This window comes from Podarcis gaigeae (assembly GCF_964106915.1).
Source record: "Podarcis gaigeae genome assembly, chromosome: 2".
NCBI classification, from domain to species: domain Eukaryota; kingdom Metazoa; phylum Chordata; class Lepidosauria; order Squamata; family Lacertidae; genus Podarcis; species Podarcis gaigeae.
In genome coordinates, this window is record NC_139679.1 from 30,696,242 (window position 1) to 30,718,027 (window position 21,786).

Here is a 21,786-nt window from a genome sequence, read left to right on the forward strand (position 1 = left end):
GGAGGCAGTTCCTCCTCTGAATTTCTTTCTTCATTTACACTTTTTTTGGAATCCAAGCATATACAAACAAATCCTAATTACCTGCAAGACAGTGACTCCAACACCATCTGATAACCATTGATGAGCCTAATGTGATTTGGTATTCAAATTGTACCTGAGGAAAACAAACCTATTCAATTTCTGGTTGGTTCCTTCACCATTCTACTAAAACTGACTGTGTATATGTTAAGAATTATTATTTAAAAATTTTAAAATATTATTATTTAAAAGCATCATCACCATCAAGCACATTATCACATATCACAGACACAATATCACACACATATCACAGACACAATATTTTAAAAATAAATATTGAAACAAATTACAGCCACAGGAATAGGCTGGGCCATAGCTGCCAACCTTCCCTTTTTGTGTGGCAAATTCCCTTATTCCAGCGCCGTTTCCCGCTGCTTCCCACTGCTATCCCGGATTGTTAGATATCCCGTAGACTGTCCCCAGGACAGGTGAGGCTACTGATCCCTTATTTTCGAGGCTGCTGATCCCTTATTTTCAAATCTGAAAGTTGACAGCTATAGGCTGGGCCCATGTGTGCATTCCCCTATCTGTGCAAGTAGGCAGCTGCTATTTGTATATGATGTGTTGTTTTTAAATTTCATTCTTCCACGATCAAATGCTTTTTGTGATATTTAAATTAGATGCATTTAGGGGAAAATATATACCATGGACAGCTACAACTTATAGTGCATGCTGCATTTGAAACCTGCTGAGCCATGTAAGTACAAAATCAAAATGATTTACTGCTAGCATAGTGACTCTTTTAACATTAGGTTTTAACACCACAACCTTTCATAGTGTCTGTTTAACTCCATTAATCTTTAGAGAAGGCTCAAGGAATGTTTTGGTGCCACTGATTACTTCAGTGGCCCAAATTTTGCACGAGGGTTAAAACAAAAGTAGCAGGTAAAAATCACTCTTTTCCCAAAGCTGAGCTTTCCTATGCAGGCTAACATACTTTGACACTGCTTATTTCATTGTTTAACAAGGTTCTATTGCTGCATCCATGAGAATGATTGGGAAGAAACAGAAGTTGCAAGTGTCCCAGGGGGGCTAAAATTGATGTTGGGAGAGAGAAATCAGTCTTGTCTGTTTTAATAAAAAAGAGTTTTAGAAGGACTTCTTGGTTCAATCTCTGGGTTTTTTGGAGGGGAGGGAAGGGGGGGGGGAAATGACTGCCATAAGGACATACAGCAAGTCCCCCAATTACACAATAAATCCAGTTTGGCAAATGACCTGACAGCTTAATCAATACTCGGTGGTTTAATGATGAAGCTCCTCTCTTTGCTCTCAATGTACCATTTGGCAGCCTTGAGAATATTTTCAACCATAATGGCTATTTATAACGCAAAAATGCAAAAGAAAGCTGCCCAATTTACACAGCATTCACTGCACAAATACATTTTCTGTTGATTTCATTGGTTCTGACACATACCCACACCAACACCCACACCCCTGAGAAAACCGTAGAAAACCTTCAATTCCTCTGTCTAGAGAAGACCACTATAAAAACACATAGTAGGATAAGCACTTCAACTATGGACAGGATGAGATAAGATAAAGAAGATGTTCTGAAGCAGCTCTTTTATCCTTTTAACTACTGCTGCTCACTTTATTGATAACATACTATTATGAGTTTGTGGGTAACTGGACTCCCCTTCTAATTTCTGACTCCCCTAAATTCCTGGGTGCCAGATCCTCCCCTAAATTCCTGGGTGTTTAATCTACGCTTGCACTAATGAGATGGGTTGCCAAACGCTGGATTTAACAGTGTCAAACCAGTTTTTCCATGCTCAGGATATCGCCTAGAAGAAGAGTCATCATGGAGAACCAAAGGAAAGTAATGGGCGATTAACAATGCAAAGACTCTGTGCCAGCCAGAAAATGGAGGGAGTTGTTCCCTGAGCTTGGAGATAGTGAGCAAAGCCAAAAGAGGGACAGTTCTTAAGGATTCCAGTGGTGATGATGTGACCGAGGGGAAAAGCTTTTTCTTTCTTTCTTTCTTTCTTTCTTTCTTTCTTTCTTTCTTTCTTTGATCCAAGGCTGCAGCAATGGGAAAAACAGCACCCTATTGGACTGTAATACTTTGAACCCCTCCATCATAGGCTCAGGTCATATGTATGTGTAAATAAACCATATATCAAAAAGATACCACAGTCTCCACTGTGCCTCATTTCCAAAAGGAAACACGAACCCTGAGTAAGCACTTGAAAAACCTTGAATCTCGCGTGGTTCAGAGATTTTTTTTTTGGGGGGGGGGTGTAACAATACATAAGGAGGTGAAACTGTTACAGCGGCACCAATACTTTAAAGCTAACTATTCTAGAGTCAGAGCTAAATACTTAATAATCAATCTTTCTTCTGCCCAGATGCAAGAACATTCCTTCCCCTCAGGAATATTGTAATCAAATGGTAACTCTTTCAGTCTCCATCATCACCAACCCAGGTGCTGCCCAAACAAGTGACCAACTCCAGCATGATTGAAGAGTAGGTGCACTTAGATGCCCTGAAGCCAACAGTAGTCTCAGTACCATTCCCGGGTCCTGACTCTCACAATGCCCTTGACATGCCGCCTCTTCTTCAGATAATGCATAGAACCTCAGGTGAGAGACACAATTTGGTATCCCTGCACAAACATGAAATGTATTTTCCTACTGTTAGTCAGGCCTGTGCTCACCATATTTAGTACTGCAATCTCACCACATAACACAAGAAAAAAACAGACATCCCAAGTCTCTAGCCAAGGAGACTTCAGGGGAAATTCTTGCTAATTCAATATGGATATTGGTGATCCCTGAGGCTGTGAGACTTCAACATTAACCAAACAACATTTCATGCAACCATGAGCTAAATTCTGTCCCCCAAAATGGAATTCAGGTGAATTAAATTATGTGATTTTAATATTAATGAGTTTTAGTTAAGAACAAGTTGTAAGCCACCCTGAGCAGGAGGAGATACAAACATATAAATATTTTAAATAAATGAATTAATTTACACATTTTTTCCTGTGTGTAGTTTCCTCTGTTGTTTTCACTGTTTTGCAAGACCTGCTTCTGCTATTTAAGGAGCTAGAGTGGGGTGATGCATGAAACTGTTCCTCACCCCCTGTGAATCTTACTCAGCAAGTCCTCTGGCTTCTGAGATTGCAAGTTTCAATCACATCTTTACTAGATGCTTAACTTGTTCTCTCTCTTTCTTTAGAGAGAGCTGAGATTCTTTGCTGTATTCTAGGTTTGTTAAAAAAACAAACACTTCCATAGAATACCAATATACACAATGCCTGGCTGTAGTCTAAATCCAAGACCTGCTTGCTGTTCCTATCCAAACAAACAAGAAGATTTTTACATTGGTACCTCGGTTTACGAAGTCAGATCAATCCTACATCCAGTATGGATGCTGACAAGCTTTTTGTAAACCACTTTGACTTTTTGTAAAATACATAAGCAGCTGCTCCCCAGGGTTTTCTGTAGCCCTACTTGTAGATGTCAGGAGTTGAACCTGGGACTTCTGTATGCAAAGGCGATGCTATACCACTGAGCTACAGACAATAGGTGCAACTTACTTTTGAGCATAGGATTCACGTCCTGCCCAATATGGGGAAGCAGAAGCTGCTGTCTCACTGAGATATAATGATTACTGAAACCAACTAACGGTTATTGGAAAAACCTTCCCTGAGCTGGCTGAACTCCTCAATCACAAGACAAGAAAGAGGGAGGTACGAATCAGTTGCCTAAAAAGCCAGATTATTTCAGGATTGCAGGCATTTTTCCCTCAAGCCATGCTCAGCTTTATGAGTTATTTAACAGCACATACTTTTAATTCTACAGTCTGAAATACAGATTGCAAAGAAAAATTTGCTGGAACCTTCAGAATAAAACACCAATGCAGAGCATGCAGTATGCGACCTAGATTACTGTGATGAAAAATACATGAAGCATGCTGCAAACAGCAGGAAAAATGAATTCTGATGTGCTCAGTGGTGGCATAAGAGAAACTAAGCCTGAAAAATCTACACAGCTTTTAAGTTAAGGGCCAAAGTTCATATGTAAAGCAGTCCCCAAGACAAATGAAAGAGCTGCAGTCACTCTCCTCTTTTCTTATTTACTTTACCAAACAGATTTGCAAGCCTGGCTTAGCAGCAATCTTCTTTTTCAAATGTGGGGAGCCAAAGAGATTTCTCTTTGTCTTTTCCCACATAATCTGTCATTACCAAGAAGCCTTATTTACCCTGCCAGGTTCAGTCAGTCTGGGCAGGATTTGTACTAAGCAACAAGCAGTCTCTGTTATATAGATTAGCCTGTGCTGTGCAGGTCATGCAGTATCAAATCCAGGTCTAGGTACCCAACAGCAGACCAATCCAGTTCTTTTCTTGCAGAGCACAGCTGGGAGCAGACAAAACATTCCATGTAAGATTGTTTTGATTCATAAGTCCTGAGCTTGCTTTGAATATTGATCTACCCAGTCAAAAACTTCACAGCTAATTTCTCAGATGGTGTTCATATGGAAGCGGGAAAGGGAGAAGATAAATGGAAGGGTTGTTCTGTTCTGAGAGCCAGTGTGGTGTAGTGGTTAAGAGCGATAGACTCGTAATCTGGGGAACCCGGTTCGCGTCTCCGCTCCTCCACATGCAGCTGCTGGGTGACCTTGGGCTAGTCACACTTCTCTGAAGTCTCTCAGCCCCACTCACCTCACAGAGTGTTTCTTGTGGGGGAGGAAGGGAAAGGAGAATGTTAGCCACTTTGAGACTCCTTCGGGTAGTGATAAAGCAGGATATCAAATCCAAACTCCTCCTCCTCCTCCTCTTCTTCTTCTTGCTCATCTGCCAAGCCACTCAACACATTCTCAGCACACTGCTTTGGGAGTGAAGGAGGGCAATAGGGGGAATGACTGTTTTCCACTTTCTGACTGACCTTCCTACCCTTTTCTGGTGTTTCATGCAAATATTACTCAATGGGTACAGATTGCACACTGGCTGTCAAAGTGATAGGTGGAAAAACCGTGTTTCATCTAAGTCACTGTGAATTTGAAAGCTCTCTCATACTGAAGAAAGAACAGTTATGGCTGGGCTTCCAAAGCTGCATTTGAGAAGATGATCATGTTATTATAAGCATCCAGTCTGCAAGGGTGAACAAACGTTTTCTTGGCGTTGTGGATGCGCAGGGGATAGAGATGCACTCACATACACATGCAGCTTGCATATAAACCTTTAATTGTGCAACTAAGTATGAACGCATCACAGACATACAGCTCTTGTATACTTGTAAATGCGGTTTTTAAAATTTCCTAGTCCATTAAAATGCATTTTACCCTACTTTCTAGATGCCCTCCAGTAAAAAGGAATGCTCCAAAGGCAGGGCTAGGGAAGAAAGAACAGTTATGGCTGGGCTTCCAAAGCTGCATTTGAGAAGATGATCATGTTATTATAAGCATCCAGTCTGCAAGGGTGAACAAACGTTTTCTTGGCGTTGTGGATGCGCAGGGGATAGAGATGCACTCACATACACATGCAGCTTGCATATAAACCTTTAATTGTGCAACTAAGTATGAACGCATCACAGACATACAGCTCTTGTATACTTGTAAATGCGGTTTTTAAAATTTCCTAGTCCATTAAAATGCATTTTACCCTACTTTCTAGATGCCCTCCAGTAAAAAGGAATGCTCCAAAGGCAGGGCTAGGGAAGAGGTCTGGCACAGGGCTCAAACTGGGTACAGTGGCCCAGGCATGGGCCCTATTCTTAATGTACTCCTTCAATCTCAGATGGCAGTACGGTTCCACTTGAAAATCTGCACAAGTCTGACACAGCTTCATTTTTGTCAAGCACTATTCACTGAAGATTTACTGATACTGAAGTAGATAAAGCCATTAAGGCGACAGCTTTCCATTTTGGAACTTGTTCTGGAACGAAATGGACAAATTGTTCGACAGAGATCTACTTGAGCAAATCAGCAAGGCAGAACTTGACATTTTAGATAGGGCAATCCAATCTTCACTGGCATTCTTAGAGGTGTGCACAGCATTAGTTGTGGTCTATAGGGTTGACTGCCAATGAATTCCTGGTAGGGTGCCAGTTTCTTCCTTCCTTCCAACCTCAGAATGGTGATGCTAGGGCAAATTAGTGCCCAGTGGCATTTACAGAGAGGAAGATCTTCACACACACAAACATACACACCCAACCTGGGGTAGGAGGATATACCTTCTACTCCATGAGCGCTGGTGGTGGCAGCAGCAAACAATCCAGATTCAAAGAACAATCACTGGGTTCCAAGGCTACAGGAAAATTATGGTTGCCTTTATGCTCCGAGTCCTAAGCTGTTTCTTGGTTGCAGCAAACATCCTGGAATCCAGAACACCAATGTGCTAGGTCTGGCAGTCGTCTCCCCTTCCTTTTTTCCTTTTGTCTCAGAAAGGTACCATGGAAACAATCTGCTTATTTTATTTTATTGTTGTATGTATACATCAGCCTTCAATAGGTTGTGAGGGTAGCTTACAAAGAGTTAAAATTGTAACTGAGGAAACAAAATCATTCACACACCACAGCAAGAGCAGTTTTAAAAGCAAGCAGAATGAAAAACAAACGGAGCATCAAGATAGCAATGTACAGAGGATTAAAACGCCGGTGGGAGGAGGTGCCACTACCAAGAAGGCCCACTGCTCTGTAACCACCCAATTCAGCTCTGATGGTGTGGGTGCCAAAAGAAGGATATCCACTCAACTTTGTGGTATAGGGGCAGCCACAACTGGAGGCAAGTAGTACTTCGCAGTCACAAGCCATGAAGTTAAAGGCAGTGACTTACCAAGGTTTGTATTCCATTACAAACTTCAGCATCACGCTGAATGGCTCGAAGATGCAGTTTCAGTTGTGAATGACTGTGATCCCCCAATCAGCTAAATTGTTGCTGGCTCAGTTGAGGATGAAGTCAAACACAAAGTAGATTGTTGCAAGGCTGAAGTTGGTCCACATTTGTTATTTATTTTAGTATTACATTTATATTCTGCCTTTCCTCCAAGGTGCTCAAAGTGGCATACATGATTCTCCTCCTTCCCATATTATAGTTACAAGAACCCTGTGAGGTAGGCCCAGTAAACTTCATAACTGAGTAAGGATGTGAACCCTGTTCTCCCACATCTTAGTCCTGCACTCTAACAACTCCTCCATACTGGCTCTATCTCAAATAGCAATGGTAAACCAATTAAGACAGCCTGCCAGTGGCTGCAGCTCTGGAGAATCCTCTTAACTAGAAAACCAAGAATAATGATCTAAAGTGGAAATCTTCAACAAAACCTTCTAATGTCACACTTAAAAACAACAACCCAGAAGATTGTGTAATGCAAGGAACTAAATTATGCAACAAGAACATGCTTGTTCAATTATATTACTTTGTTGTAAATCTTTTAAACTGAATGAGAATGGTGACAGGGCAGTGTCAGATGCGGCAGAAGAAAGGACTGGAAAACCAGAAGCACAATTTTTGTGGCAGAAAATTGCCAGGAAAGTTTGGACTACCCTTTAGAAATACCTGCTATTTCTAGCCAGTTATCTGCTATGAAGCTACTGAGTCTCGGAAGATTTGGGCCAGCTGCTGAGACTTGGTGCTTATTGTGTTGCAGTCACAGCTATTTCCTGCAGAAACACTTTGAAAACTGTGGTATTTTGCATTAGCTGCCAAATTCTGCTGTGAATATCTTCTTTCTGCAGTAATAAAGAGAACTGAAAGAGGGCTAGAGCAACTGTTGTATCTTAGGAATCCTTGGCAAAGCATTTCAATTATGCCCATGCACCTGCACCCCTATTCATTACAATTATAATGCATTTAAGGTGTCTTTGCTACAAAATTTTAGCCTTGATAGGTGGAATGGGTGGGTGCGGGGAGACTAATTGCTCTTGAAGAGGCACATCAGAAACCTAAATGAGTCCACAATATGTTCTTCCCATTTATCTTGCTTGACAAGGAATGCTTCTAAGGGAAAGACATATTGAAAATCAAATTATCTCTTATTAATTGCTCCCACTCAATTGTACTTCGATACAAAATAGAAGTATAAGGAGAAAAGGTGCAAATCATCACTGAACCAAGATTCAAAAGAGCCCATCTCTTTCTGCACCAAAGCAACCTACAGGAACATTGCAAAAATGCACATGCGGAAGGTTTTAGTTTAACCTTTCCATATCCAGGTCAGGGTTGCACAAACCAAACCATCTTTGGGGAAAAGAAAACAATATCTGTTTTTTGTCAGCTTGCCTTGAAATGGGAAAGTATCTGTTTTTATGATACCATACAGCTTGGATGGTAGGTTTACAGAGCCCAAAAGAGTGCAGCTAACCGATGCAAAAGAATAAGCTGTTTGTCTTTTCACAAGTTCTTGGCAGATAGTCAAGATGCAGGAGGAATTTTAGACATTACTGTATAAGAGAGAATGATCGCAGTGGCTGAAAAGAGTCGTTGCTTAAGCAAGCACAGTGCAAACTTCCTTTTGTGCATTGCTGCAGCTATGCAACCCACATCATGATCTATGCTAGTGCACTTCATTAGGCCTCCGGCAATGCAATGCTACTCCAGCACTGGATAAAGGGCAGAGCTCTATCAATGCATATTCATCTGCAGGCACGCTGCAGTGCCAGTAATATCAGCTTTTCTTAACCCAAGCTTTCAGAAAGTACTAACACTGCACTATCTCACTACTTAACACTTTCCAGGCACCTTTGCGTACTTTAAAGGCTGGCCATTTTCCAGAGGCTAAAAGAAATGTGGTAGGGAAACAACACAACGTCACCCCACCAAAATCAATTTATTTCAGAGCATCGCCTAAGAACATATGGTACAAATTTCCCATAGATTGGCAAGCAGAAACTTTGGCAAAATTCGTGTACAAATTCCTTAATGTCAGCATGGAAGCCTTTAAGTTCTGTGTTAAAAAAGTCAATGCACACAACAACAATAAATATTCAGTTTTCTTAAACCTCTTCTATGAGCGTTGTTTAAGCCTCCAACAAATAGTTGCTTCACTTTTTTTTTAAAAAAAGGTCAATGTTGTATTGAGCTATACTTTACAGTAGTAACATAAAATGACAAATACTTTAAAGTTGCAAACAAGCTAGTGTATGTAATTTTGAATCTCTGTGCATTTGATAAGTCCGAGGTAGTCTAACTGAACAATGCTAACCCTGGCTGAGGAGCCATGGGCTCTAAAGGAGGAAGGGCCAATGTATACCAAGCCCCGGATCTTATGCTGGTCAGGGTGGAAGGTTATGGGTAGTTTTGCTGTGCCAAATCCAAGCTGATGCTGCAGAGGAACCTTAGAGCTTCTTGTGGGATTTATTTGCCTTTGGATGCAGCAGATACAAACCTGGAAGGATGGCTAGTCACTCACCACATTCACCAAAGAGAGGCACCATCCTTAAAAATACTCAGGACACAATAAAGTGATGTTGCCAAATAAACAATCCTCCTGCTACCATAGCACTAGGAAACTTTCCTACCAATAGGATTAATGGGTTGCATCCAATTGGTGCCCCTCTGCTGACAAAAAGCTCTTGGATCTAGACAGAGCCTTAGCACAACAGGGACAGAGGCAAATTTCAGAGGTTCTCCCTCCCCTTCCACAGGCTCCTCCAGGCAACCGCCAATCTCCTCCAGAAGTCCGTGAGACCCTTTGCAGCAGCATGAGAGGTGGTGTTGGGGTTGTTGGGAGCTGTGAATCACTGAAGATTGCCTTGGTCCCTGTTCCGCTGACAAAAGGCCGTCCAAAGAGCTGTCCAATATGAAACCATAGCGCATGTCCAAAACAACTGTGCCATCCCCGAGGGCAAATACAGATAAAAGAACACCACGCCCCTCAGTCACATTTTCTTTTTGCAATAATAAAGAGAACTGAAAAGAGGGTTAGAGCAACTGTGGTGTCAAGGTTTCTTGGCAAAGCATTTCAATTCTGCCCATGCATAATTCTGCCCACCCTCCAAAAAGAACACTGGTAATGACTGCAGAGGTGGGTAGGGACCACCCCTGTAGCTGTGCTGTGATTCCTACCCCTTCTTGAAGGCCAAAACACACAGATCATCACCACCATATGTTGACTACAAAATGTAGCCTTACAACAGAGAAACACAATTGTGGTGTGTATCAGGCTTATCTCTTCCTCTTTATTTTACTTAGTCTCAGGATACCTAGCTCTGCTTTGGCTCATGTCCCTGCCCCTTTCAGAAAATAAATAAGCAGGTGTCTGACCTCTGGGGACTGTCCTTTGGCTACAAAAACAGCCTTTGTATTTCTGAGGTTGCTTTGACGAAACAGCCATATGGGATGGAAGGACACACTCCAAGAAACCTGAGAATCTACAGTTAAATAAATTGGAAAAAGTAAAGTTGGGCAAATAAGAAGTTTTTAAAGGTCTCCGAAATCATGCTTACTTCTCTATTAAATCCAGCGTGACTCCCGGTACCAGTCTCACACTCTTCTGCATGCAAAACCTGCAGATAAAAAAAGAGAGAATATATAAGTAAATCACGCTAATTAAACCTATAATGACAGGCTACCCAAAAGGTTCCATGGCAGTAATTGAGTTCCTCATTATTAGAAAGCTTTCGTAAAATAAAAACAAACAAACAAAAGGTTTGCTACAGCATAGCAGGAAGGAGCATTTGCTGCACTTGTGATTCTGCAGTGGTTTCCATTATTAGTGTCAAGCCTATGCACTTCAACTACCATAGTGACAAGTTTGGAAGAGGGAGGGACAGCAAGAGGAGGAGAAAGTTTCGGTCATTTGCCACAACTTCTAGGGAGCATGGAATAAGCACTGAATAAATACTGAACTAATAGAGTAATGTGGTTTGGTAGCTGGAGTTCCCCAGAGAACAGATGCTGAAAGAAGAAGAACTGGGGAATGAGTCAAGAAAGCAATGCCTTGCTAAAACACCTCCATTCATAGAAGAGTTTGCTGGGAAGGGACCAATAGAGCATTTATTGTAATTATTCCCTCCAATTTCAACAGTTTAACCTATTCAGTCCAGACAACAGTGCACCACACTGGGAGTGAACAGATGCTTCCAAATGACTCAAGCAAAAAACATGTAAGATACGGCCTCTAGCCAAAGATTTGGCAAGTTGTTTCAAATCAATATGAACTTCGTCACTCTCTCCTGCGCCTTTCTCTGATGCCCTCACTACTCTAGGGCACTTCTTCCAGCCAGGACAAGAAAATGTCCGGGTTCAAGCCCAAATGGAAACAGCAACTGTTACCAAGAGGACCTCATACAATGGTGAGAAAGATGAATTCTGAACCTTCTCAGGGTCACATTCATCTAGTTTCACTTCATATTCTCCAGGATTAAAGCCTGAAAACAAATTTCAGGGTTTAGCAGAAGCACAAAGCAAGCTCTGGTTCCAGCTCTCCATTGCTCTACCCCCCCCCCCCATTCTCCCAGCTTCCTTTCGCCTGCTGCCAACCCAACCTTCATCTTCTACCTTTCCAAGACCCATGTTTTCTTTTATTTCCTTTTGTTTGCCATACCCCTCCATCTCCATAGAATCAAAACTGTTCTGTTAGAGACCCTTCTATCTGCTCAGACCTTTTGTGTGTGTTTGATGTTAGGGCAGCTTAGCCAAATACTGCCAGCGGCTTCACCACCTTTGCCAAATACCTAATTGCATTACAATATACATATTGATTTCTCACTTCACTGTAAATGCAGCAATCAGAGCATTACTTCTGCTCTTTAGTGTTTATTTTACACTAGTCATGCACTAACTGCTTTACAAAACATAAAGCCAATGCCATTCCTGTGCAGAAGACAAAAAAAATTGTTAAGTGGCAGCCTCTCTGTGTCATCAGAGGTATGAGCTTCTGTACATTATAAAAGTGTGTATCTACTTTGCATTAATGCAGAATATATTGTCCCTGCTTTGACTATATAACACCTGCTCTGACCATATATTCCATACCCTTCCAATTTTCCTTCTCATCTGGCTGACCTTGAAATGCTATAAAGCATTTTTGTGAGTGCAGTGATGACCAGTATACATGATAGGATCTTTTAATTTTCTTATCCACGTGCATCTTTCACATATCATTTTGTTTCTTAGAAACTCAGATATATAAGCTGATCTTCAAATGGCACCTTAAACCAAAGTTGCGGTCACCACAATGGAATTTCTAGGCACCACTTCCTACCCAGTGGCTGTTATTATTATTATTATTATTAGTAGTAGTAGTAGTAGTATTTTAAACAACAAATCTCAAATCTCAAAATAAATAAAAATCCAAAGTAAAACAAATTCAAGCTTCAAGGAAAATATTTCAGATTCTTCTCTATGTGACATTTTGCTTTTCCCAGTCACCAGCCTGGCATCCAGAGATCTCTGCATGGTCATGGTTGGACCTGTGCCAGACACAAAATGTGCCTTGCACCTGGCTAATTTTGAACACTGCTTATGTCTTTAGCTATATTTATACACATTTCTTGGAAAAAAATAAAATTTATGTTTTGTTTTTGACAGCCAAAACTGGGAGAGGAAAAAGAGATAGGATGCAGACAAATGAGTAGTGAGGCTAGGAAGAACCAAGGCTGGCTGCTACAAGAAGTCACATCCATTTAGGGAAGAGAACATAGCTTAGTGGAATAGCATCTGCTATGCATGCAGAAGGTCTCATATTCAATATCCAGGTAGGGCTGGGGGGAAATCCTAGTGTGATGCTGCCAGTGAGTGTAAACAGTTCTGAGCCAAATGGACTAATGGTCTGACTTAGTATAAGATAGCTTCCTGTGTCCATGCCTATAGTTTTCCTTGATTGGTTTCTGATTCCACAGTACCAGCATCCATCTATTCCATGCTTTCCTCTAACACCATCCATTAAATTTCTGCCTTTAACCTACCACTCTCTACAGTGAAGATTACCAAGCAAAAGAATGCAGGTAACCTTTGGCCAGGATCACAAATGATGCATGTTCAATGTCCTGAAATTTAGCTGCAACGTTGACAAGGATGTACTAATTGATATGCCAATATTTTGTTGTTTAGTCGTGTCCGACTCTTCGTGACACCATGGACCAGAGCACCCCAGGCACTCCGGTCTTCCACTGCCTCCCGCAGTTTGGTCAGACTCATGTTTGTAGCTTCGAGAACACTGTCCAACCATCTCGTCCTCTGTCGTCCCCTTCTCCTTGTGCCCTCCATCTTTCCCAACATCAGGGTCTTTTCCAGGGAGTATTCTCTTCTCATGAAGTAGCCAAAGTATTGGAGCTTCAGCTTCAGGATCTGTCCTTCCAGTGAGCACTCAGGGCTAATTTCCTTAAGAATGGATGTGTTTGATCTTCTTGTAGTCCATGGGACTCTCAAGAGTCTCCTCCAGCACCATAATTCAAAACCATCAATTCTTCAAAAGCATCAATTCCACTATAGGCACTGGCAAATGTTAAAGACCAGCTACTTGATGGTCAATGACTCAAAGGGAACATAGTATTTCCATGGAAATCTTCAGCCACCTATGACCTTAACTCACTCAGCTTATCTTTTGAAATCTGATGGAATGGCCTTAAAAAGGGTACAATAGTTTCTGGCTGCTGTAGTTCCATTCTCTTTTATTAGGGCCCTTGCAGCCTCTTCCAAGCTATACCTCCTAGGCCTCAGGATTGAACGGCAGCCACCTGCCTCAATCCAGACAGCCCTTGTCATGAGCTACCAAAACTTATACCTCGATTCAGTAGGCTTTTGATTAGGACTTGCTGGTTCAGCTGTGGCAGGCCTCCCATGTACCTAATGGAGTGGGGAAAGTGACAATGTGTCAAGTGCATCATTTGGTCTTTCTCTTTCTTTCTTTCTTTCGTTCTTTCTTTCTTTCTTTCTTTCTCTCTTTCTTTCTTTTGTTCTTTCTTTCAAAATATGGTGCACATCTGGGGTCAATGATATTTTCACACAAACTCTGTACATTAAAAAGGTGTCATTTTGTTCTGCCCCTCTAGGGCACTGAACAAAAGCGTATGAGCAGGATGTAAATAAAGCTGACTTCAGAAATTTCAAGGGGGCTTTCAGCTTCTTGAAGGAAACATAATAATGAATCAGGTCACTCTGCTTTTGATTAGTAAGGAAAACACCCTTTCTGGGGCATAGTCAGTTCACCATTCAGCGTAATGGCACAAACTCAGCAAGCACTCGCAGCTTTCATGTTCAGAGGGCTGCAACTGCCACAGGTCTGCTATCATACTTCAGAATGGATTAGTGAAAGAAATGCTCTTAGTGCTCTCCTTTAATGAGCCCCTGCTGTCTCCAGACTATATCTCCACATGGCAAACTAGTTTATACCTGCCACTCTGTTAGGGACACCCTGCATTTTCTCTCAAGAACAACAAAGACAAAACACTTTTCTTGTGTTCCTTCTTCATCCATAGCTACTTCTGAAATAACCAGCTATGAAATAAAACAATGATGTGCTAGCATGACAGGAAGAGATGAAAAAAAAAAAGGTCTAAGTGTTGTATAAATATCGCGGTAAACATGGGTGACTTGGAAGGCACACAGAGATAGCACTCAGAAAGGCCTCAGGATAAAAACCTATATTGGCAATGTTTTTGTTTTCAAACTTCTTAAACAGTACACCAAATGAAACGTAGAACTTGCCTTTCAGAACACTTATCTAGAGTACTTTAAAATGCAGACACTCAGCAAAAAATAAATTCCAAATGCTTCTTTTTACTAGTCATCAGTAAGTGCCTATAGGGAAATAGGGCTGGTTAAAAGAAGAAGAAAATAGTAAAAGTCAAAGTAGTGAAGGAAAGAGAGAGAGAGAGAGAGAGAGAGAGAGAGAGAGAGAGAGAGAGAGAGAGCAGGGTCAGGAGTAAAATATATAGATAGGGTTGATAGGGTTGAAATCAGAACCTCTTGGTTCAAATCTCTACTGAACTATGAAGTTCACTATTTGTTTTTGGGGAAGATGAAGTACACTTTTGCCCACAATGCAAAACCAGGATATGAATGGTTGGCATACACCAGATGACGGCTACTTTGTTCCTCCCACCACAGAATTCAGCATTTAAGCATAGTTTCCTGTTATATGTGTGCCTGGAAACTATGGTTAACAGCTTCAAAATAAGTCAGAATAGTAAGTCAACTTCAAACCATGGTTTAACATCCTGCTTTATTTTTAAGTTATTGGTCATAGGGTGTTAGGGGAGGGGTAGTACCTCTGGTGGGGGACACATGGTACTCCTGCGGTAGCTTGTCCACCTTTGGTCTCCATTCTGCACTCAGCGGTCACCTGTGGCTCCAAGAAGCCACCAGCACACAACAGCAGCCATACCCCAAGAAGTGGCTTCGACTGACTGGCTAAACCAGGTGAGGTTAGCTGATGGGTCTCAAGCCCTCAGTGAGTTAGGGACTTCCTTGCATGCAAAGACAAGTTCCGGTGGATTGAGCGGATGAAAACAATAGGGGGTCCAATGGTCGAGAAGGCACGTGTTGTAGAGGGAAATGTGGAGCAGATGGAACTCATCAGCCTGGGGAGGCAGTCACCTAGGAGAAGGAAAATTCTGACCCTAAACCTGGCTTCCTCAACCTCGGCCCTCCAGATGTTTTTGGCCTACAACTCCCATGATCCCTAGCTAGCAGGACCAGTGGTTAGGGATGATGGGAATTGTAGTCTCAAAACATCTGGAGGGCCGAGATTGAGGAAGCCTGCCCTAAACCTCTGCTTGCCTTGCGGCTATACCCATTCACGAGAAAGGTTTTGGGAGTAAACCCTGAGGAAAAATCTATATCCACTGCCTTGTGGGACATCTTTGGGAGAAGAAAGGGCTAAGAAGTAAACCCTGCACAAATCTGGAGTGGTGTCCCTAAGATGGAGCCTTGAACACCTCCTTTCAGCAACTCCTGCAACCAAACTGCTGCCAAATGTATTTCTCTGCTTTCATTTCAACCAAGGCCGAGGTGGGGGTGTCTTGCTGTCTGGTCAGCCCAGGACTTCCATACACAATGCCCAGGCGTGTGTCCCGGAGAGGTCACTTTGGTGTTGTTAATGAAGTGAAAACACTGCAGGAGACAGCAGTTACGAGTTACCAGTATCTGCAGCCACAGCAGGCGCTTTGATTCTCCAATGGCTCGATTTCACCCCGAGGTGCACTCCATTGTCTCTCAACAACAATCACAGCTCTGGGTTAACATGCAATGGGAAACTATGGTGCTGAATAATAATAATAATAATAATAATAATAATAATAATAATAATAATAATAATTTATTTTTTATACCCCACCCATCTGGCTGGGCTTCCCCAGCCACTCTCGGCGGCTTCCAAAAAATATTAAAATACTGTAATACATCAAACATTAAAAGCTTCCCTAAACAGGTCTGCCTTCAGATGTCTTCTAAAAGTCTGGTAGTTGTTCTCTTTGACATCTGGTGGGAGGGCGTTCCACAGGGAGGGTGCCACTACCGAGAAGGCCCTCTGTTTAACCATTCATGCAAAGGGAAGAGCAAAGGGGCTTCAAACGAGCTCTGTGTACCTGTACATAGTTTCATGCATACCCTTGCTTACTAAACCAGGATTTTAGGCTTAGTATTATGTATGAATGTGGTTTCTGTCTATCAGCCAATTTTATTTCACAGTTTTGCTGTGATGATAAATACAACAAAAGCTATGAGAGGCAAATCACTTTGTATCAAAGCAAGGAAACTTACCTATGGTTTTTGTTCCCACCCACCTGCTACCATAACCACTGCTCTTTTTCACCCCATAGTTCAGGTGGCCTACTGTGGTTTATAGCCAGTCATGGTTTACAGCTAGTCATTCCAGTTAGTAACATGAATAATGGAATATATTTGATTTGAACTAATGTTTTGGTTTTTTTACCTTTACAAGTACTCTGACCACAGTACAGTTTTGCAGAATTCTGCAGTTTTTATATGTCTAGAGGCTGATCCAGTTAAGTAATCCACCTTTACATCTGATCCCAACAAGTTCTTTTTGATGACCAGAAACCTATACCTAATTTCTGCATGATTTTTTTTGGAAAAACAATTTTTTGTGCCATATATTTGCAAAAGGCAGACAAAACAAGCTACCAATTTTCACTGCACCACCAAAGAAGAAAAGACAAAATATAACGGCAGCATAAGCTCCCTTTCCCTTTTAATCAGAAGTGACAACTTACGCAGATTTGACGCCCTTTAAAAATACAGGGCTATGGAATCATGCTGAGAGAAGCAGTGCTTAGGCGTTAAACAGCCCGCTCAAGTACATTTTATACTGCTGTACCATGCAAAATGTCTTCACATGTATCATTTCCAAAACCAGTCATTAAAGAGGTCTGAAGCTGATGTTATTGCAGAGCTTTGAATCTCAACTTGCCTAGTGGCACAAAGCCAAGCCCCGACTCTCCTTCCATAATGCCAGTAAAAGGAGAAATCAGCTAATCCTGGGTTCTTGCAGAGCTGCAAAGAATTTTAAACAGGACTAGAAAACTCAGCACAAACCTATCATTGTTGGTAGGCCTATCATAATAAAAAAGCAGCATCAGCAGGACAGAAGGGGAAGAAGTATCTTTTCTCTTGCACATATATACATGGGTCTTATTTGTCTGAATCCCAATAAAATTTCCCTCTTAACAAAACAGCAACTGAAAACTAAGATAACACAGAGCTTATAATAATCTTCATGTTCTCCTGACTGTCAAATTCAGCCCAAATGGGAAAAGTTCTACACATACAGCATTGCACACAAATAAAAAATCCTGTAGATATGCTTAAACGTGGCCGGATTATGTCCTATATTACCAGCCCAAAATCCTGAAAACATTGAATTGAGCTGAAACTCAGCTCAAATTCAACTTGTGAGCCTGGCTAGCAGAAGCCAGTGCAAGGACTTCCTCTAACTTACTCTCGGGTAAGTGTGCACAGGACTGCAACTTTAATCTATCAGAGTTGATCTGGAGTGGGGGCAGGAATGTTGAATGATAAAATGGCAAGACTTCACAAACTAAAACAAACTTTTCATTATGGAACTACAACTATATGTTACTTCGGTGTGGAAGAATCAGAGGAGTTCCTTCAAATTTCACCCAACAGAGGGGCAAGAAAGAACAATCAACAGTATAAGGTTCCGAGGATGATGAACTGTCCCCAGATTTCCTGTTCATATTGATTTCAGGCAAGCTGACATGAGGAAGGCGCAAGGGCCATGGAGAGGTGAATTAAAGTGGCAGAGAAGGTGACACGGGGCAGAAAAAAGAGAGCAAAAGGAAAAGGAAGTGAAGATGGAGACAAAATGCAATACTAGTAGGTGAAAGGAAGTACAAGAAGGTGAGGGAGGGAAGGAAGGGAAAGACAGAAATATTTGGGAACGTAATAGAAAAGGAAAGGAAAATGTGATGGTTTGAGCTGTGCCTCCGCAGCCCTTTCACTCAACTCATGCTAATACCTGCAGGGCTAAGAATGGGATTGTTACCAATTCAGATAAGCTGGGGGTGGATTTATGCACTGGGACTCATTTTAAGGCTTAGTTCAGTTGGGGAGCTTCAGTTCCTTTGCTCCAACAGTCTGAGAGCTTCCATAAAATGTGTGCTGCGGGCACTGTTCTCCGGAGGTGTAAGAAGCAGAGAAACACCTTTGTTGCTTTACTGTTTCACGAAAGGTTCTACCTCCTCATCAAGCATGCATACTTTGTCACAAAAATCAATACTAAAGAAAATTTGGCTCAATTCTACTAAAAAACAAAACAAAAACAAAACCCCAAACCCAAACCCATGTCCTTTCACTTCCATCCTGCCCCCCTCCCCGGCCAATATTAATCATTGCTCTTGGATATTCACAAACTACTCTTTTCAAGGCAATTGCTTTAGATAAAATCTGCCTTTGAAAATTTGCCATCTCCTGTTTAGGAAGGGGAATATCAAGTTTTCACTCATTTTCCCTTGGTAGTTACTTCTTCAAAAGTTGATAAACATATCTCGTTTTGAAATATTCTCTAAAAAAGTAACAAAACTTTGCTTTTCTCTTATCATATGCACGCCATTGCTCTTTCTTCATAGAAGTTTGATAAAAGTTTATAGGAGTAAGTTCAATTTCTTATAATGTTAAAGAAGTTCCTATTCTCATGCTATGAAGCAGGAACTAATAAACCCAGGGGGCGAACAAATCATACAGAGACATTTACTGGCACTTAGCAATTAAGTATGAGGCGGGAGTTATTTTGGACTTTTCCAAATTAGATGCTAGCAATTTTACACAATCCTGAAAAGGGAAGACATCCTACAGGTGTCTCTCAGGCTGTCATTTTAAAGTTCTCATAAAACAATCAGGGGGTGGACTTGTGAGTAAGTATAATGGGGGGGAAAAACATAATTCTGCTTTTTGCTGCAGTGCTGACTATACAAGGTGAAGCTCCAACAGTTTGCTGAAGTTAGGTCCCAAGGGTTGTAGCCTGCACTGCAGCTTATTAAAGGAAACAGCATTCCTTTCAGCAGGGTTTTTTCTAGTTTTGCAGTGTTTTAACAGGGTGAAACTGAACAGCACTTTATTCAGAATGCACAAAATCATAGAAACTGGAAACATTGCAAAATTTATCATTGGTTATTCACATGACTTCTTTTATATTACTTCTTAAAGATATCGGTTCGCAATCTTGTTACAGTCTCATCATTAAGTTGTGCGGAAAAACATGGACTTTCTCTTGAAGGAACACTAGTATATAGCAATTTCCACTAGTCTAAAAAAGTTGCCTTCCTTGGGCAATTCAAATCTTGTGGTTGCTACCTAAGGAGCTAGGCCTGTAAATAGCCATTCACCTTTGATAAATAAGAATTAATTCTAGGGGACTGGAAAGACACCTTAAAAGGGGGGGGAGGGGAGAGGAGAGGGAGTGTCACTTGTGACCTAAAAGGAAACAAACAGAGATATTAGTCTTAACAAGTAACAAATAAGATTTTATAGAGAACTACAGTGGTGCCCCGCAAGACGAATGCCTCGCAAGACGAAAAACCCGCTAGACGAAAGGGTTTTCCGTTTTTTGAGGCGCTTCGCAAGACAAATTTCCCTATGGGCTTGCTTCGCAAGAAGAACGGCTTTTGAAGGCAGGTGGGGGGGGGACAAAGACTTTCGCCCCCCACCGGCCTTCAGAAGAGGTCCTGGACCTCTTCTGAAGGCCGGCGGGGGGCAAAAGTCTTTGCTCCCCCCTGCCTGCCTTCCCGGGAGAGGGGAGAAACGCAGCGCTTTCTCCGCTTTCCCGGACGGCTTTTGAAGGCAGGCGGCGGGGGGGAGCAAAGACTTTCGCCCCCCACCGGCCTTCAGAAGAGGTCCTGGACCTCTTCTGAAGGCCGGCGGGGGGCAAAAGTCTTTGCTCCCCCCTGCCTGCCTTCCCGGGAGAGCGGAGAAACGCAGCGCTTTCTCCGCTTTCCTGGACGGCTTTTGAAGGCAGGCGGCGGGGGGGAGCAAAGACTTTCGCCCCCCACCGGCCTTCAGAAGAGGTCCTGGACCTCTTCTGAAGGCCGGCGGGGGGCAAAAGTCTTTGCTCCCCCCTGCCTGCCTTCCTGGGAGAGCGGAGAAACGCAGCGCCTTTCTCTGCTTTCCCGGATGGCTTTCCCGGATGCCTTCAAAAGTCTTTGCTGCGTTTCTCCGCTCTCCCGGGAAGGCAGGCGGGGGGAGCAAAGACTTTCCAGGACCTCTTCGGAAGGCTGGCGGGGGGCGAAAGTCTTTGCTCCCCCCCGCCTGCCTTCCCGGGGGCTTTAAAATCGCCCCGGGACAGCGGAGAAGTCCGCTGTCCGGGGCGATCTTAAAATGCTGGTGGGCGGCAGCGCTGCCGCCCGCCAGCATTTTGAAAAACCCAGGGACAGCGGAGAAGTCCTCTGCTGTCCCGGGGTTTTTTAAAATGCTGGGGGTGGGAAGAAAAGCCCTTGTCCCTCCCCAGCCTTCAGAAGAGGTCGGGGGACAGACTGTTCCCGGACCTGGACTGAAGGCGGTTTCCTTAGGAACGCATTGATTGATTTTCAATCCATTCCTATGGGAAACCGTGCTTCGCAAGACGAAAAACTCGCAAGACGAAAAAACTTGCGGAACGAATTAATTTCGTCTTGCGATGCACCACTGTATATAGATATATATGGAAAGCCTCTTAGGAGCAAGGGGTTGATGGGTCCACCCCATCTTCACCTAGAAATGATGTTAGGCCCGCATGGTGCAGGTCAGGTGTCTGGGTTGTGTAAAAGAGGAACCATGGTTACTAACATAGCGGCATCATCTTTCTACCACAACTGGAGATACTTGTTCCCCTCCCACTTGCAAATTTTCAGCCCTTTCCCCACCTGCGTCTACTAGCTGCTTCTTCTGTGAAAAGGGTGGGGGATGGACTCTGCTGATCCGTCAACTGGAGAAACAGCTGGCTCCAATTTACGCAGAATAAGCTGAGCTATTTCCTGGTGCATTGGGGAACCATCTTCCAATCCAAGGAATACTATGGGAAGGGGGTGATTCGCTCATTGCCAAACACAGCTTCTGTAGCCCCCTTCAGCTTCACAAGAAATAACAAACAGCAGAAAAGTCTTTTCTCAGAAAGAGAACACTGTGTGAACCCACATCTCTCAAGATCCAAGCCCAGCCCTCCAAATCAATGAATCACACTTGTTTGTGGATCATATTATGTAGTTCGCTGGAATTTCAAGCTCTTTGAGCACAGCATGTTACGCTTATATGGAAAATGGAGACACACACAGCTTGGTGGAAGCAGTATTTTGATTGATTCTTTCCACT

The 21,786-nt window shown here is 42.5% G+C and overlaps 1 protein-coding gene across 2 annotated transcripts in view; it reads right to left on the reverse strand.

Annotated features, from left to right (window-relative positions):
• Positions 1–21,786, reverse strand: part of RPTOR (regulatory associated protein of MTOR complex 1) — a 311,493-nt gene that overhangs the window by 158,170 nt on the left and 131,537 nt on the right. For both annotated transcript variants that reach the window (XM_083727385.1, XM_083727384.1), the window contains exon 7: positions 10,467–10,526. In XM_083727385.1, coding sequence (XP_083583511.1) covers positions 10,467–10,526 — 60 coding nt within the window. The remainder of the gene's footprint in view (positions 1–10,466; positions 10,527–21,786) is intronic.